This window comes from Pecten maximus, chromosome 2 (genome assembly GCF_902652985.1).
Source record: "Pecten maximus chromosome 2, xPecMax1.1, whole genome shotgun sequence".
NCBI classification, from domain to species: domain Eukaryota; kingdom Metazoa; phylum Mollusca; class Bivalvia; order Pectinida; family Pectinidae; genus Pecten; species Pecten maximus.
This window is the reverse complement of record NC_047016.1, coordinates 53,059,253-53,074,685: the sequence shown is the minus strand read 5'-3', so window position 1 is coordinate 53,074,685 and position 15,433 is coordinate 53,059,253. Positions and strand designations below refer to the sequence as shown.

Genomic DNA, 15,433 nt, shown 5'->3' with positions numbered 1-15,433 from the left:
AAAATCATTTTATTCAAAACTATTACATTGTGTGCATCTTAAACTAAAATATGTGAATGTCATGGTGAGATGTTTTTTTAGGCTCTTCAATGAATTTGGATTCTAAGAAGTCGGCTTTAATATATTTTTTTCCTTGTGGGTATACTTATAATCTAATAGAAATTATCAAGCAAATATAATTTCATTCTAATGATTATATTACTAGAATCAAATTCGTTATTGCTAATCAAGACTTTGAACTTTTTAATCAAGACATATTCCAGAAAACAGTTTATCCAATGGTTTAATTGTCTTTCATCTTTTGTTAGGAAACATCTTATTAATGTATGAACAGAGATGAAAGGCCTGTTTCAGTGTGAACGATTAAGGCTGATCTATAGATTGTTTCGATAAGCTTACAGCCAAATTCGAAATCCAACACAAACGAGGAACACGCATCTACCATTATTACTGATGCTCTGAAAATTATTTCATCAGAAGCAGAATAGGATAATACAGAAACTCAATTCTATCAGACAGGCCTGGGTGGTTTTGCAATCAGTGTACTGAGTGTAATCTCTTACATTTCGCGTAGAATTTATTTTCACGTTAATACGCGAGGAGAGTCCATCGCGAATTCAAATCCTTCGCTAATATTTGTACAAAAATAACACTTTGGATGACGACCAAGCTTTCGGTTAGCGATGTAGAAGTCTTGTCGAGTCCACGACCCTAATAGCTCATCATTCGCTAATCCAAAGTCATTTCTAGATCGGCGCTCGCGGAATCATGCATTTCGCGAATATGTTTGAAGTGTCAAACACGCGAAATAAAGTATTCGCAAAATCTAAGTGATTTGCAGTAGTAAGTAATATTAGAAAATATTCGTGCTGACTTTACTATATATTGAACCTGTAGCCTGCTGACTTTACTATATATTAAACCTGTAGCTTGCTGACTTTACTATATATTGAACTTGTAGTTTGCTGACTTTACTATATATTGAACCTGTAGCCTGCTGACTTTACTATATATTGAACTTGTAACTTGCTGACTTTACTATAAATTGATCTTGTAGCTTGCTGACTTTACTATATATTGAACCTGTAGCCTGCTGACTTTACTATATATTGAACTTGTAGCCTGCTGATTTTACTATATATTGAACTTGTAGCTTGCTGACTTTACTATTTACTATATATTGAACCTGTAGCTTGCTGACTTTACTATTTATTGAACTTGTAGCTTGTTGACTTTACTATATATTGAACTTGTAGCTTGCTGACTTTACTATATATTGAACTTGTAGCTTGTTGACTTTACTATCAATTGAACCTGTAGCTTGCTGACTTTACTATATATTGAACCTGTAGCTTGCTGACTTTACTATAACTTGAACTTGTAGCTTGCTGACTTTACTATATATTGAACCTGTAGCTTGCTGACTTTACTATATATTGAACTTATAGCTTGCTGACTTTACTATATATTGAACTGGTAGCTTGTTGACTTTACTATATATTGAACTTGTAGCTTGCTGCCTTTACTATATATTGAACCTGTAGCTTGCTAACTTTACTATATATTGAACCTGTAGCTTGCTGACTTTACTATAAATTGAACTTGTAGCTTGCTGACTTTACTATAAATTGAACTTGTAGCTTGTTGACTTTACTATATATTGAACTTGTAGCTTGTTGACTTTACTATATATTGAACTTGTAGCTTGCTGACTTTACTATATATTGAACCTGTAGCTTGCTAACTTTACTATATATTGAACCTTTAGCTTGCTGACTTTACTATAAATTGAACTTGTAGCTTGCTGACTTTACAATATATTGAACTTGTAGCTTGCTGACTTTACTATATATTGAACCTGTAGCCTGCTGACTTTACTATATATTGAACTTGTAGCCTGCTGACTTTACTATATATTGAACTTGTAGCCTGCTGACTTTACTATAAATTGATCTTGTAGCCTGCTGACTTTACTATATAAAAACTTGTAGCCTGCTGACTTTACTATATATTGAACCTTTAGCTTGCTGACTTTACTATACATTGAACTTGTAGCTTGCTGACTTTACTATAAATTGAACTTGTAGCTTGCTGACTTTACTATATATTGAACTTGTAGCTTGCTGACTTTACTATATAATGAACTTGTAGCCTGCTGACTTTACTATATATTGATCTTGTAGTTTGCTGACTTTACTATATAATGAACTTGTAGCTTGCTGACTTTACTATAAATTGAACTTGTCGCCTGCTGACTTTACTATAAATTGATCTTGTAGTTTGCTGACTTTACTATTTACTATATAATGAACTGGTAGTTTGCTGACTTTACTATTTATTGAACTTGTAGCTTGCTGATTTTACTATATATTGAACTTGTAGCTTGCTGACTTTACTATATATTGAACTTGTAACTTGCTGACTTTACTATAAATTGATCTTGTAGCTTGCTGACTTTACTATATAATGAACTTGTAGCTTGCTGACTTTACTATATATTGAACCTGTAGCCTGCTGACTTTACTATATAATGAACTTGTAGCTTGTTGACTTTACTATAAATTGATCTTGTAGCCTGCTGACTTTACTATATATTGAACCTGTAGCCTGCTGACTTTACTATATAATGAACTTGTAGCCTGCTGATTTTACTATATATTGAACTTGTAGCCTGCTGACTTTACTATATATTGAACTTGTAGCTTGCTGACTTTACTATATATTGAACTTGTAGCCTGCTGACTTTACTATATATTGAATTTGTAGCCTGCTGACTTTACTATATATTGAACTTGTAGCCTGCTGACTTTACTATATATTGAATTTGTAGCCTGCTGACTTTACTATATAATGAACGTGTAGCCTGCTGACTTGACTATAAATTGAACTTGTAGCCTGCTGACCTTACTATATATTGAACTTGTAGCCTGCTGACTTTACTATATATTGAACTTGTAGCCTGCTGACTTTACTATAAATTGAACTTGTAGCCTGCTGACTTTACTATATATTGAACTTGTAGCCTGCTGACTTTACTATATATTGAACTTGTAGCCTGCTGACTTTACTATAAATTGAACTTGTAGCCTGCTGACTTTACTATAAATTGAACCTGTAGCCTGCTGACTTTACTATATATTGAACCTGTAGCTTGCTGACTTTACTATAAATTGAACTTGTAGCTTGCTGACTTTACTATATAATGAACTTGTAGCTTGCTGACTTTACTATATATTGAACTTGTAGCTTGTTGACTTTACTATATATTGAACTTGTAGCTTTCTGACTTTACTATATATTGAACTTGTAGCTTGCTGACTTTACTATATATTGAACTTGTAGCCTGCTGACTTTACTATATATTGAACTTGTAGCCTGCTGACTTTACTATATATTGAACTTGTAGCCTGCTGACTTTACTATATATTGAACTTGTAGCCTGTTGACTTTACTATATATTGAACTTGTAGCCTGCTGACTTTACTATAAATTGAACTTGTAGCCTGCTGACTTTACTATAAATTGAACTTGTAGCCTGCTGACTTTACTATATATTGAACCTGTAGCTTGCTGACTTTACTATAAATTGAACTTGTAGCTTGCTGACTTTACTATATGGTGAACTTGTAGCTTGCTGACTTTACTATATATTGAACTTGTAGCTTGTTGACTTTACTATATGTTGAACTTGTAGCTTGCTGACTTAACTATATATTGAACTTGTAGCTTGCTGACTTTACTATATATTGAACTTGTAGCCTGCTGACTTTACTATATATTGAACTTGTAGCCTGCTGACTTTACTATATATTGAACTTGTAGCCTGCTGACTTTACTATAAATTGAACTTGTAGCCTGCTGACTTTACTATATATTGAACTTGTAGCTTGCTGACTTTACTATATATTGAACTTGTAGCCTGCTGACTTTACTATAAATTGAACCTGTAGCCTGCTGACTTTACTATATATTGAACTTGTAGCCTGCTGACTTTACTATATATTGAACTTGTAGCTTGCTGACTTTACTATATATTGAACTTGTAGCCTGCTGACTTTACTATATATTGAACTTGTAGCTTGCTGACTTTACTATATATTGAACTTGTAGCCTGCTGACTTTACTATATATTGAACTTGTAGCTTGCTGACTTTACTATATATTAAACTTGTAGCCTGCTGACTTTACTATATATTCAACTTGAAGCTTACTAACTTAACTATATATTGAACTTGTAACTTTCTAACTTTACTATATATCCAGTTTGTACGTGTAGTTGCGGTGCTGATGTCTACAAAGCTACACCTGCATTGTGTATTTGCATTGTATCATTGCGTTTTTTTATTGAATGTTTATTTGATACATTCTAGTCTGTTTATCTGTTGTTTGTTATACCATTACAGTCAAATTCCAACGGACGATGCCGATCATCAAATATCTATCTTAGATTAATTTGTAGATCCCCAGGTAAACTTAAATACCTGTTTGAGAATATTATGCAATTTACATACCTTTCCCTTGATTTGACGATAAGCAATAATACAGGTGTTACTCATACCAACCTCTCTAGAACAATAAAGATTATTGATATACAATGTAGTAACTATACCGTAATTCTAATCCATACTCAACAAACCGAGGGCTAAATTCAGTCTGGGGTTTAAATTTAAACAAGATAGCTCTGTATCCTTAATTCTGGTTGCAATAACGAAGAATGTTTGGCCAGTGTTTCGTTTTTTGAAAAAACGATGAGATATATGGTGACTTCCCCTTGCTATCAAGCAAGATTGACACTTTTTGCAGACAGGAAACATGGGAGTATTAGCTGACAAGGGACACGACATTAGATACAGGTACAATCTACTCCGACAGTGAATCCAATGCAGCATACTAGCGATTTGATCCATTCTTGAATTTTTTTTTTTTGTTCACGGAATTAATAGATATCTTAAAATCATATTCCAAGGAGTCTCTGGGTAATTCGGATCATCCAAACATCGCTAGTTGCAATGTGTTAAACTGGGTAGGGAAATTTACTGAGCAGCGGAACAGGTATTTGATGAAGATGGAGTTATTCTTGTGTCGTCCGAAATCATTATCAGAATTCTTATAATGGATACGTTTTAGCGATGAGTTATTTTCAACTCTGAGAAAGGACGGCGGTAATTTCATATCAAAAGAACGATGGCATATTTGCCCGGACAGATGTATGGTGAAGACTATTTTGATTTCTGACTGTTCTGATGTTAATACACTATTTTTCTTTGATTGAAAATTTGATCTTGTAATGCCGAGTTGCTGGAGCATTGTTGTCTGTCTATAAGGACATGTTTGAGCAGTGTAATTTGTGCAATACCAGCAATGACCAACGGTCACCAGGAAGCGTTTTATAATATTATAATGTACGTAACACTGACATGTTGGCAATAGATCTTTTAACTTAAGTTGGCCTGTTGTTATGTCTACGTCCTTGACTACGATTACGTTGCGTATTAGGTATAACAAAGACATTATTACACTTGTTGAACTGCATCACAAATAGGACAAGGTCTTGGCAAATTAAAGCGGCCATTGTATCAATATGACACAACATGGAAATCCGATAAGACGGATGATTATTGACATTAATCAATTATCTCTCGCCATGGTTCATTGCAGAATGATGACCATTCATACGTCGTAATTGTCCATTTGTTTCACCAACTTGGGTCAAATTCAGGAGGATATTATGTCCAGGTGTCCAGGTGTTGGTGTGTATCGTAAAAATGATTAAGCTGTTTTAGCTGTATTAAATACTCTTTTTAATATATTGTATTAGGAAGCAAATCAAGTTACATAAATTTTTCTGAGTGGGGTGGGGGGGGTGTAAGTTTTCAGCCAATAAATGACTTAGAAAAGTAGATGGGTGAAGCGGATATGTTCCGATTACAGTAAGTTTGATGTGTCGTTCAGAGTGAAAAATTTACCTGTTGTATAAGTAAACTACATTTATGACATCTTGGAGTAGTTTCTTTATAAGATGAATGCTTAATTTACAGTCTTAATGTGTTCGTCATCGTTCTTCTGAAACAATTTTCTTCGGGACAAAAGAATGTTGAGGCATTCAATGTTTTCTCATTTGAATATTTAAACGAATGTTCATCCAAGTTTACTTATTTATTTTTCAAATTGGTTACATTGTGACTGCAGATATGTAACTTGAACAGAAGACCCAAGGTGAATAGCATCTTTAACATTAATTTGTTACTGGATGTAGTGTATGTCGAACAATGATTATAAGACTGCGTCAAGAAATAAAAAAAATAAAAACATGTTAATTAATATATATGGTACCCATTTTTTAGCACATTTAATACGCTACCAACGACAATTACAGACAGGAAGAGTGATCGTCCAAACGAATACCTCTGTAATTTATTAGCCGGCGAAGTTTTATTGAAAAATCTTAATTCATTAATTGTCTTCTTCTCGCGTATGTATAATGCAGAGGGATTAATCTTTATATTTCACAGATAACACTGTTAAATCATTATACATGTTTAACATTGAGGCATGAATAAGGGGACTTTTATTTGAATCGTGTATACCTAACATGAAATGTCACCAGCACAGCACACGCAGACACTGACTTACATTTGGTAATACAAAGTTTGAAAAAAATAGATTTCGATTTTGTTTTTTATATTTTACTTTGGAAGACCTCGAGGACACTCGAACATATGCTATTTATATATTTCCCAGGTTCTTGGGGTTTTAAATGTCTATATTTGCCGGTGGTAAATTGTCCCTTTCAACGTTGTTTCGTTAATACATTAATTTTATTAACTGCTTACGGCTAGGAGACTATAACTTACCTGTCCACGCCTAGGTAACCTCGATATACACCTGTACAATTTACCTGCCTGTATTAACATATATGCCTGTATATGTGTTGTTAGATTTGTAGCTGTTCACACAAAAATTTTTTCATCGTTTTAGATGTGTTGATAGCATTACATTCATATCATACGAAACTATCGCATGTCAGAATATAGTTCTTGAAACAAATGCAACGTGTTCATTTATATACATTGTATTTAGTAAATCTGTGTTCATCAATTTGTGATTTATTTTCATTTGTTACTCTGACTCCCTGTGTACTACTACACCACCCTCTCCCCTAGACAGTTATATGTTGTAGTTGAACATTATTCTTTTCCAGGGATCAATGACGTTCCACAAGAGTAGAACAAGATTGTGTTCCCCTAGCGATATAAATTTGTACATTTATGTATGTGATGATATATCACGTCTATAGTACATTGTATTAGCTAATTTCATGTCGTCTGCTTCCGTCTCGTACGTGGAACTCTGATACCTCTTACTGATTCTGAACGAGAGATATTTAACTCTATAATAGAGATCTTGTCGATTTCTGTTAATCTCTTCGATATCACATGTAAAATGTTTGATTATATTATGTATTGTGTTTTCACAATTAAGACTGGTGTTCGACAAGGGTAGACGATGACACGTTCATTGTAACATTTGCCTTATGCATTTGTCATGCATATTATCATCCATTTTCAATTTATAGTTGAGAAAATCATGTTTGATATTACAGAGATTATTTGAATGACTTCGATTGAACTGCCATCAGATTACCGCAACCTCTCATTATCTATATATATATAATTATCTAATGCAACTAAGCTTAACTATCGCATAGTTCAAAATGAAGATTAGAAGTGGGCTCACTCACCGTGCATGACTGCCCCGACCCCCGACCGTTCTGGGCGAGGTAGTACTTCCTCCTACACCATGTGACCCCCGGGTCCCAGAGCCAGGGTGGAACATCCATGTCCACCATATTTACACACGTCTGACACATGGTACGTCGCTGTCCAAAGTCACACAGGTGTACAGCCGATGTAACTGTTTACTCCCAAGTGTTGTCCCAGATTTACTTATAAACAGCCTCTGTACATACTGTATCACTGTATTAGTTACAGCTCCTGCTGTAGCTGATGACTTTTAAACTATTGTGATACTGCTGCAGATATCTATCAAATGGTGATGGGGATGTTTCTGTTGTTACTGTTGTTGTTGCTGTTCTTATTTTTACTGCTCTTGCTGTTGTTCTTCCTCTTCTTCTTTCTGTTTGTTTTTATCAATATTGTTGTTGACGAAGTGTTTCTTTACACGATTTATATTGCATCTATGTCTGCACTGTTGTTGCTGTTTCCCAAAATATTGCTTTATTCGAATGTGGCTATTTCACACCTGTACTGTCGACACACCTTTAGTTGCATTTTGTCAATGTTGCCTGTTTCCAATATTATTCCTCCTTCATTTGTATCAGTAAATTACTACATCACTCGAAATTCAATTCAACACAGTACAATACATTTTCCTCTCGATCTGAAATCACAGCGTGAAATTGGTCAAACTCTCGGGGTCATGAATGTATACAAACAAAATCCTTCGAACGTTTGAAACTTTACCTAATTATGTGTATTATCCAGGCACATCCATCGACAAAATGTCTGTTGTCTTTTTACATACAATATATCCTAAATATAGCCACGATTTCATTACATGCTGAAGTTAACACGAGAAGCAGAACTTGTTTATGTATAGTAAAGATCGTGTCCTTGTAGAGGAGCACGATATACTAGTTTTCACTCATACACACACATACAAACACACGGTAGGTACCTGGTACAATTACAGAACGTTTATGGACGATCGCCTAACAATACACAGGCATGTCATTGTAGTAAAATACTTACAAAACCGTACCACAAGTGTCCATGTTGTTGATAATACCTGGACGAGTTACGGTTGATATGAACCGTATGAAAGTCTAGTATTCATTTACCGTGAATAGCGTTTCTCCACACGTATAAATCACAGGTGTAATTTAAATTTGATCATAAACGTTTCCGAGTCGCCGATGGTTTATCTATCAATAAATACATCGTATAGGACGCACTTTAAATGAGACACATCATTAGGATCAACAGGTAAATAAATGTCATTTATTATTCATCCCCGTCGTCTATTACTTACATAGTAAGTTAAACTCGTTAATCAATCCAGAAATATTACTATGTCCATACCAGTATAGAATTTTCACTAAATTAGGTTCATGTTGTTTCGAGTAAAAGCTTCTTTTTTGCACTGACTAGTTCTCACATCAATACCATTTGTAAGAACTGTTAACATCAATACAATATATGCTCATTTCACGACACCAAACTGCAATCCTCAAAACAAGATGTTCCAGTCCATACACATGTCTATAACCCTCCGACTACTTTAGGTTATCCACATTCATGTTGCTCGACATTTCACTTCAGTGGGTTTGATCTTCAGACCAGTTCCCGTAGTAATATTGGCAGAAATACTGACCAAATATTGTCAGTGATTTAAATGTTCTCATCACAAGAGTCAGCAATCTCGAGTCAAAGTTCCTCCTTAACCTGCTCTTCTTCCCATGGTGGGTATACCTTCACTGCGAGATCTTCACATTCTAAATAATATCGTAATTGTGGTCGAAAAGGGGTGTAAAATTTCGCTTAAATGTTCACCTGATCCAGTAGTTGTTCTGAATGATGGGAGTGCTACAGTAATCTTGGTTTAAATCTGTCATTGCACGATAAATCCAATACCATCTTTAATCAGACACATGTCACTTTGATATGACACTGTGCATATATGTACAGGTAAAATGTAAATTTGATTCGTGTTTCAAAACAGATTTGAGCTATATTAAAACGACAGCGATTTGATTCATGAACTCGTAAGGCTAAAGGTCAACTAAGCCTTCAACGAAAACTGGTAGAGCTTGATTTAAGGTAGCGAGGATATGCATTATCTGCCTACATACATAAACAGTTAAATAAGTTAACAAGCATGCTGAAGGCTTTATACCTGTGTGTATTACAGTATATGTTTTAATCACAAACCGGAAATAAGACTTGCATCACGTGCAATAATATCTACAGGTAAGATATTGCCCTGAGCTTCAATTAAACAAAACAGCGTGTTGAGGAGGGTAACCTTGTGACTTTACACCCACACATTGTTTGTCTGTTCTCGATGAGTTTGTAAACACGATTTACCTGTCTGTACTGTTACAACTGTTAGTGCTACGTCTATATATCGACACGGTATCTAGTCTAGACTAGTATTAGTATTACACAATGTCTGTATGAATCTTAACTCAAGAAAACGGTTCAACAAGTGCATAAGGTAATCGCGAATATGACATTTGAATCCTACACGGGCCCTTTGATCCGGCCTTTAAAGGAACACTACATTTAAATCCTACACGGGCCCTAGATTTGGCCTTTTAAGGGACACTACATTTGAATCATACACGCGTCCTAGATTTGGTCATTAAAGGAACACTACATTTGAATCCTTAACGAGTCCAAGATTTGGCTTTTAAAGGAACACTACATCTACATTCTATACGGACTTTAAATTTAACTTTTAAATGGAAACTACATTTGAATCCTACACGGGTCCTAGATTTGGCTTCTAAAGGAACACTACATTTGCACTCTATACGGGCCTTTAAAGGGTCACTTCATTTAGTTTAATACAATTAAAGTACACTTCTCTATAACACTAATCCTGGGCTGATTACTACGCAGGTTAAGTGTTAAATAATTCATATTCAGATTACATGTCACATGTTATATAATCATGATTCCAAACGTTAGCTAACTTCCCCAGGTATGTTTGTCGGGTATTTGTACTTTAAAGGTGGTTTTATATATCTATGAAGTAGCTATAAATGGCGATTCATGTATCTTTGAAATGTGCCGGTGCGTAAGGGCTTACAACACAATGAAATGCTACTTAAATATTGTGTCTAATGTGTGTGACATTAATTTGTCCCCTTTACACAACCAAGATATATCTGATTGTGCCTTCTCACATTACGTCATTATTATAATGGTTACGCTCTGTAAGTACTGTAGTTAATTAATCTAGCATGACAATAGACTCCATATACATGTATTATACAGATAAAGCTTGTTTAATATTGATATATCAGATAGATAGTTACAATCACTTCAACAGCTGAAAGATTTATTGTTGGATTGAATAATAAACTTCAACGTGAAAGATTTTACAAGATACATTCATTGCATTAAATGCTAATGCTTTAGAAAAGATGTATTATCACAGGTTATAAAAATATGGTTAAACCTGCTTGTTTATAATAAACACAGGTATACTGTATTTTATTTTCTAATAGATTAAACATTATCCGAAATGTATCTGTTTGTTTCCATTTAGGTATTATGAACATCCCCGATCTATAGCTGAACGTGTATTCATTTAGTCCTAGAAACACTGATGAGTCAAATCATAATTTATCCTGTAAATTACTTATATTTCGCGAGTACTTAATTTCGGGCACTGACCTCATTCGACTTATTCGCGAATACATAATTTCGCGAATTCTGAACCAGTTTTGATAAATCATTGAACAGCTTACTACTATTCATCCTCAGGAGAAGGTTTACACTCATTTAAATGTAAATAGCCATTGTTTACTATCAATAAGTTCATTCCTTCGAAATGCAATCTTATTAAACGTATCTTTTCACCCTTTGTTAAAATGGCTAAAATGCATTAAAGGTTGCTTTGAAATGATTCTGAAAACTTCTACAACTCATCACAACAAATCAGCTATCCCCATTTCCACATCTGCCCGATAATGTGTCATGCTAATTAACCGCACGAAAGCAAAAAGAACATATAAAATGATCGCAATCTGACGTTTTCATTCAATCTCATTATAATTTCCACTGACGAATATTGCATTGGATGTATGGTCAAAAGAAATAAAAATCATTGAAATAGCTTCAAGGATTTATATATTGACCCGACGAAATATTGCGATATAGAGATGCACTGTTGTTAGGACCTTCATTGAAAACTAAAATGACACTTCCATTCCCAAATGTCACGCAATCTCATAAGGCTTTCAAGGATAGTTACAGGAATTATTCGGTAACGAAACAACATCAATCTTCTTGTCCCATTGTAACTATTACAGATAAATCAATGCTTAAGACTACTTGTGAAAACGTGTTTCATTTTTTTGTGATTGTTGATTTAGAAATAAAGGCTTATGTGCTTTGTTCACAACCTGAATAAGAAAATAAAAGAAAGAAAATAACTTTAAACAGAGAAGATAATTGTCGTTTCTCTCTCTATAACCGACTAACATATACGTGCATGAGTGTAGTCGACCACTAGTTAATCACACATTCCCGAGATCTAGCATATATTTGATGTCCAAACTCGCTGGATCATCTCCTGGGGCGAAGACCTTTCTGTTTCATTTTCTGTGTGTCCATTTATCTAGGTAGCCAGATGTTCAGCTTACCTGCATAGCAGACTTGCAAGCTCGAGTAACCCATTTAGTGATATACTGCCGTACAAATATTGTATATCGTATACTCTACATTTTGAAGTAGGTAATAAAATGTTAGTTGAGAATATATCATGTCTAACCCTATCGCGTCATAGTCCCTTCAATATATATATATTGGAATTTATTTAGACCCAAATTGGTTTCCTAGCTTCTCTCTTGTGGATTTTCATAATTTCGTTCTGTAGCATTAAGGACGAGTCCAAGAAGTACGAAACGCCTGTATGCAGTTTTTTATCAATGATTCAGGTTAATTGTATTTATATCTAAATTCATATTCATTTGCGAATGTTTTGAACATTCTTAAACAACAGAGAGTGCTGACAGCCAAACGAAACCATATTTTTAAACGACGCCAATTAACGATAAATAGTAATATATTTGTATGGATACCCTTGAAAGAGTACAAAGGAAATAAGACCAGGGGTACCGGAAGTGTAGGAGTCTTCTTCTTAATAGACGACACCAGTCATGATAATCTGGGTCAGGTACGAGTGTCATATTCTCAAAATGAGAACAGGGAGGGTACAACTGAACCAATAGTATGCTAACATTTATTATTATATATAGGAAACTATTATATGTACTCAAAATTCTGTGTTTTAAGGGTGGGTACAACTGAACCAAAAGTATGTTAACATTTATTGATCACGTCTGACTTCATATCCTATTGAGAGAGAGAGAGAGAGAGAGAGAGAGAGAGAGAGAGAGAGAGAGAGAGACATCTGTCACGAAATTCAACTGTGATATGTCAATACCATAGAACATAGCCAGGGAAAACAGGGATGTTGTTATTTAGAATCAGAACATAAACAATTGGGAGGTTAAAATCACCATGCTTATCAAACAGAACCAGATTACGTTATATATATACAAGCTGTCCTTGCTGGTGACATAGTAAGTACAAATCGCCAGTTTTGTTGAATTCAAATTTTACATTGTCAATACATTTATTTCTCCATCTCCAGTAATATTAGAGGTTAACACGACAGGAAACTTTTGACAGGCTGTCGTAATATCCACCAATGTAATCAGGTGGAATAAGACCTCATATACGTATAGGAGTATATTCCCCCATGAGCATGCCTATTGTCTTTTGGAAAATCTTGTCATCAAGTACAACAAAGGTGTGGTCGATCACTTTTGGTTTAGAACATGACGATCCACCAGGGCCCTATCTCACATGGTCTATCCATAGTCAGATAACGTCCCTTGGATTTAACATTTAACTCACACTGTCGACCTCGAATGTCCATCTATTATACTGTACAAATAAAATTTTAAGTTTGTATTCTGTTTGTGTTCGTTTCAAATCCTGCAATATTTCCTTGTTATCATAACATCATACTTTTTCTCCTAACACTTATAATTTTGTTTAAAACGGTATTTAAATTATTCATCATAGATTTCAGAGTAAATACATTAACATTACATAGGAGAACGGTTAGGTTTCATAACACTCTGTATCTAGTGTGTTTATCATCTTATATTGAAATAACGTTTAAATTTCCTAATAATCTGTTACTGGACACCATACCTCCGAATAGGTTTAAATCAAAATATTAATTAGCTTGATATAAATGAACGTGGTTTGGTTTTATCACAAATCTTACTTTGCATTTACGTATATATTTTTTATGTATATCCCGTGACAGGCCTCATCTATTTAGTGCAAAAATATATACAACACGGTCAAGTAGTGGATGTGTGCTTGTCAAAACTTTACCTAAACAATATCAATTTCTCCGATTTATTCCCAAGATAAATGTAAAGTATCTGGGGGAAATATTTACAGAATACAAATAAGATAGAAGTAATACTAATACGGCACGGTGTCGACGTATTCACCCAAACAATATCAATTTCTAGGTATCCAAAAACATTAATTTGCATTCCCGGGCGGACTGTGACGGTAAATTATCGGTGTTTACGTCAATTATTTTAAATTATAATCTCATTTCTAGTATAAAGGACTTGTAACTTGTATATAAACGTTTACCCAAAGTCATCCGATATTTTCTGTATAGAAATATAGGATAGTAGGCCTATATGTCCGCCCTGGCCAGATCAGTATTATAGCGAAAAGGTACAACGATACGCCGTCAAAACGAGTAAAATAATATTAAACTTTCCGGAGTAAGGTCATATAGTCACAAGGTAAATTAACATGTACTATTTTTGTCGGTCTGTGCATGTAGATTACGTGTTTAGGCATTGTAATAAAACCCTGGTTAATCCGTAACGAAAAGCAATTTGGTAAAATCTATTGGAGCAAGAATTCAACTTTTGGACGTCTTTTCACATGATGCTATTTATAAATTTGCAATATTACATATATGCAAGCATAATGTTTAAATACATTTATTGAGATTGAAAATTGTTAGCCGCAAGAGCTTGTACAAAATCTTAAGATGTCAATAAATTTACTTGTTATGATATTTAATCTTATTACAAATTTTAAGGTCAAAAGCAGCTCTGAGGAAATCCATATCGGGCAATGCACACATGTGCCTATTTACATATCGTTCGTATAGGCGGTTTTAAGTACCCTGTGTCGTCCTTCTTTTGTTTATATTGATATACAAAAATGTATAATATATTTAAACGTGTTAGCATTGTTAAAATAATTCAAACTTGTGGGTTAGATGATATAAGAATTAATTAATCTATGACTCGATTACTTACCTATTTCATCTGCACGATTTCCTTTTGAGAACTACTAGACCAAAATATACATGTACAAAATCATTGAAGTACGATTATTGTACGTCACACATGCGCAATTAAGTACTTTGTGTTGACTAATGGAAAGCGATAATCCTGGGAGTCATTTAAAATATTTGTCACTCAATGTTCTGCCTAATATTAGATTTCCTTTCATCACACACTAGACGGGTGTTAGGTCTCAAACAAACGAGGTCCAACATAACACACCGGCATATAATGCTTAGTGATTAGGGGACAATGAGACAATAAACTATATACACCTGTGGT

At 34.3% G+C, this 15,433-nt stretch overlaps 1 protein-coding gene across 3 annotated transcripts in view; it reads right to left on the bottom strand.

Annotated features, from left to right (window-relative positions):
• Nucleotides 1-15,147, bottom strand: part of LOC117322482 (cell wall protein PRY3-like) — a 50,160-nt gene extending 35,013 nt beyond the window's left edge. For 2 of the 3 annotated variants that reach the window (XM_033877418.1, XM_033877419.1), the window contains exon 1: nucleotides 7,742-9,698. In XM_033877418.1, coding sequence (XP_033733309.1) covers nucleotides 7,742-7,870 — 129 coding nt within the window. In that variant the 5' untranslated portion in view covers nucleotides 7,871-9,698. Of the gene's footprint in view, nucleotides 1-7,741; nucleotides 9,699-15,124 lie in introns of those variants that run through there. The other variant, XM_033877422.1, reaches the window with a different exon arrangement.
• Between the last annotated feature and the right edge of the window lie 286 nt (nucleotides 15,148-15,433).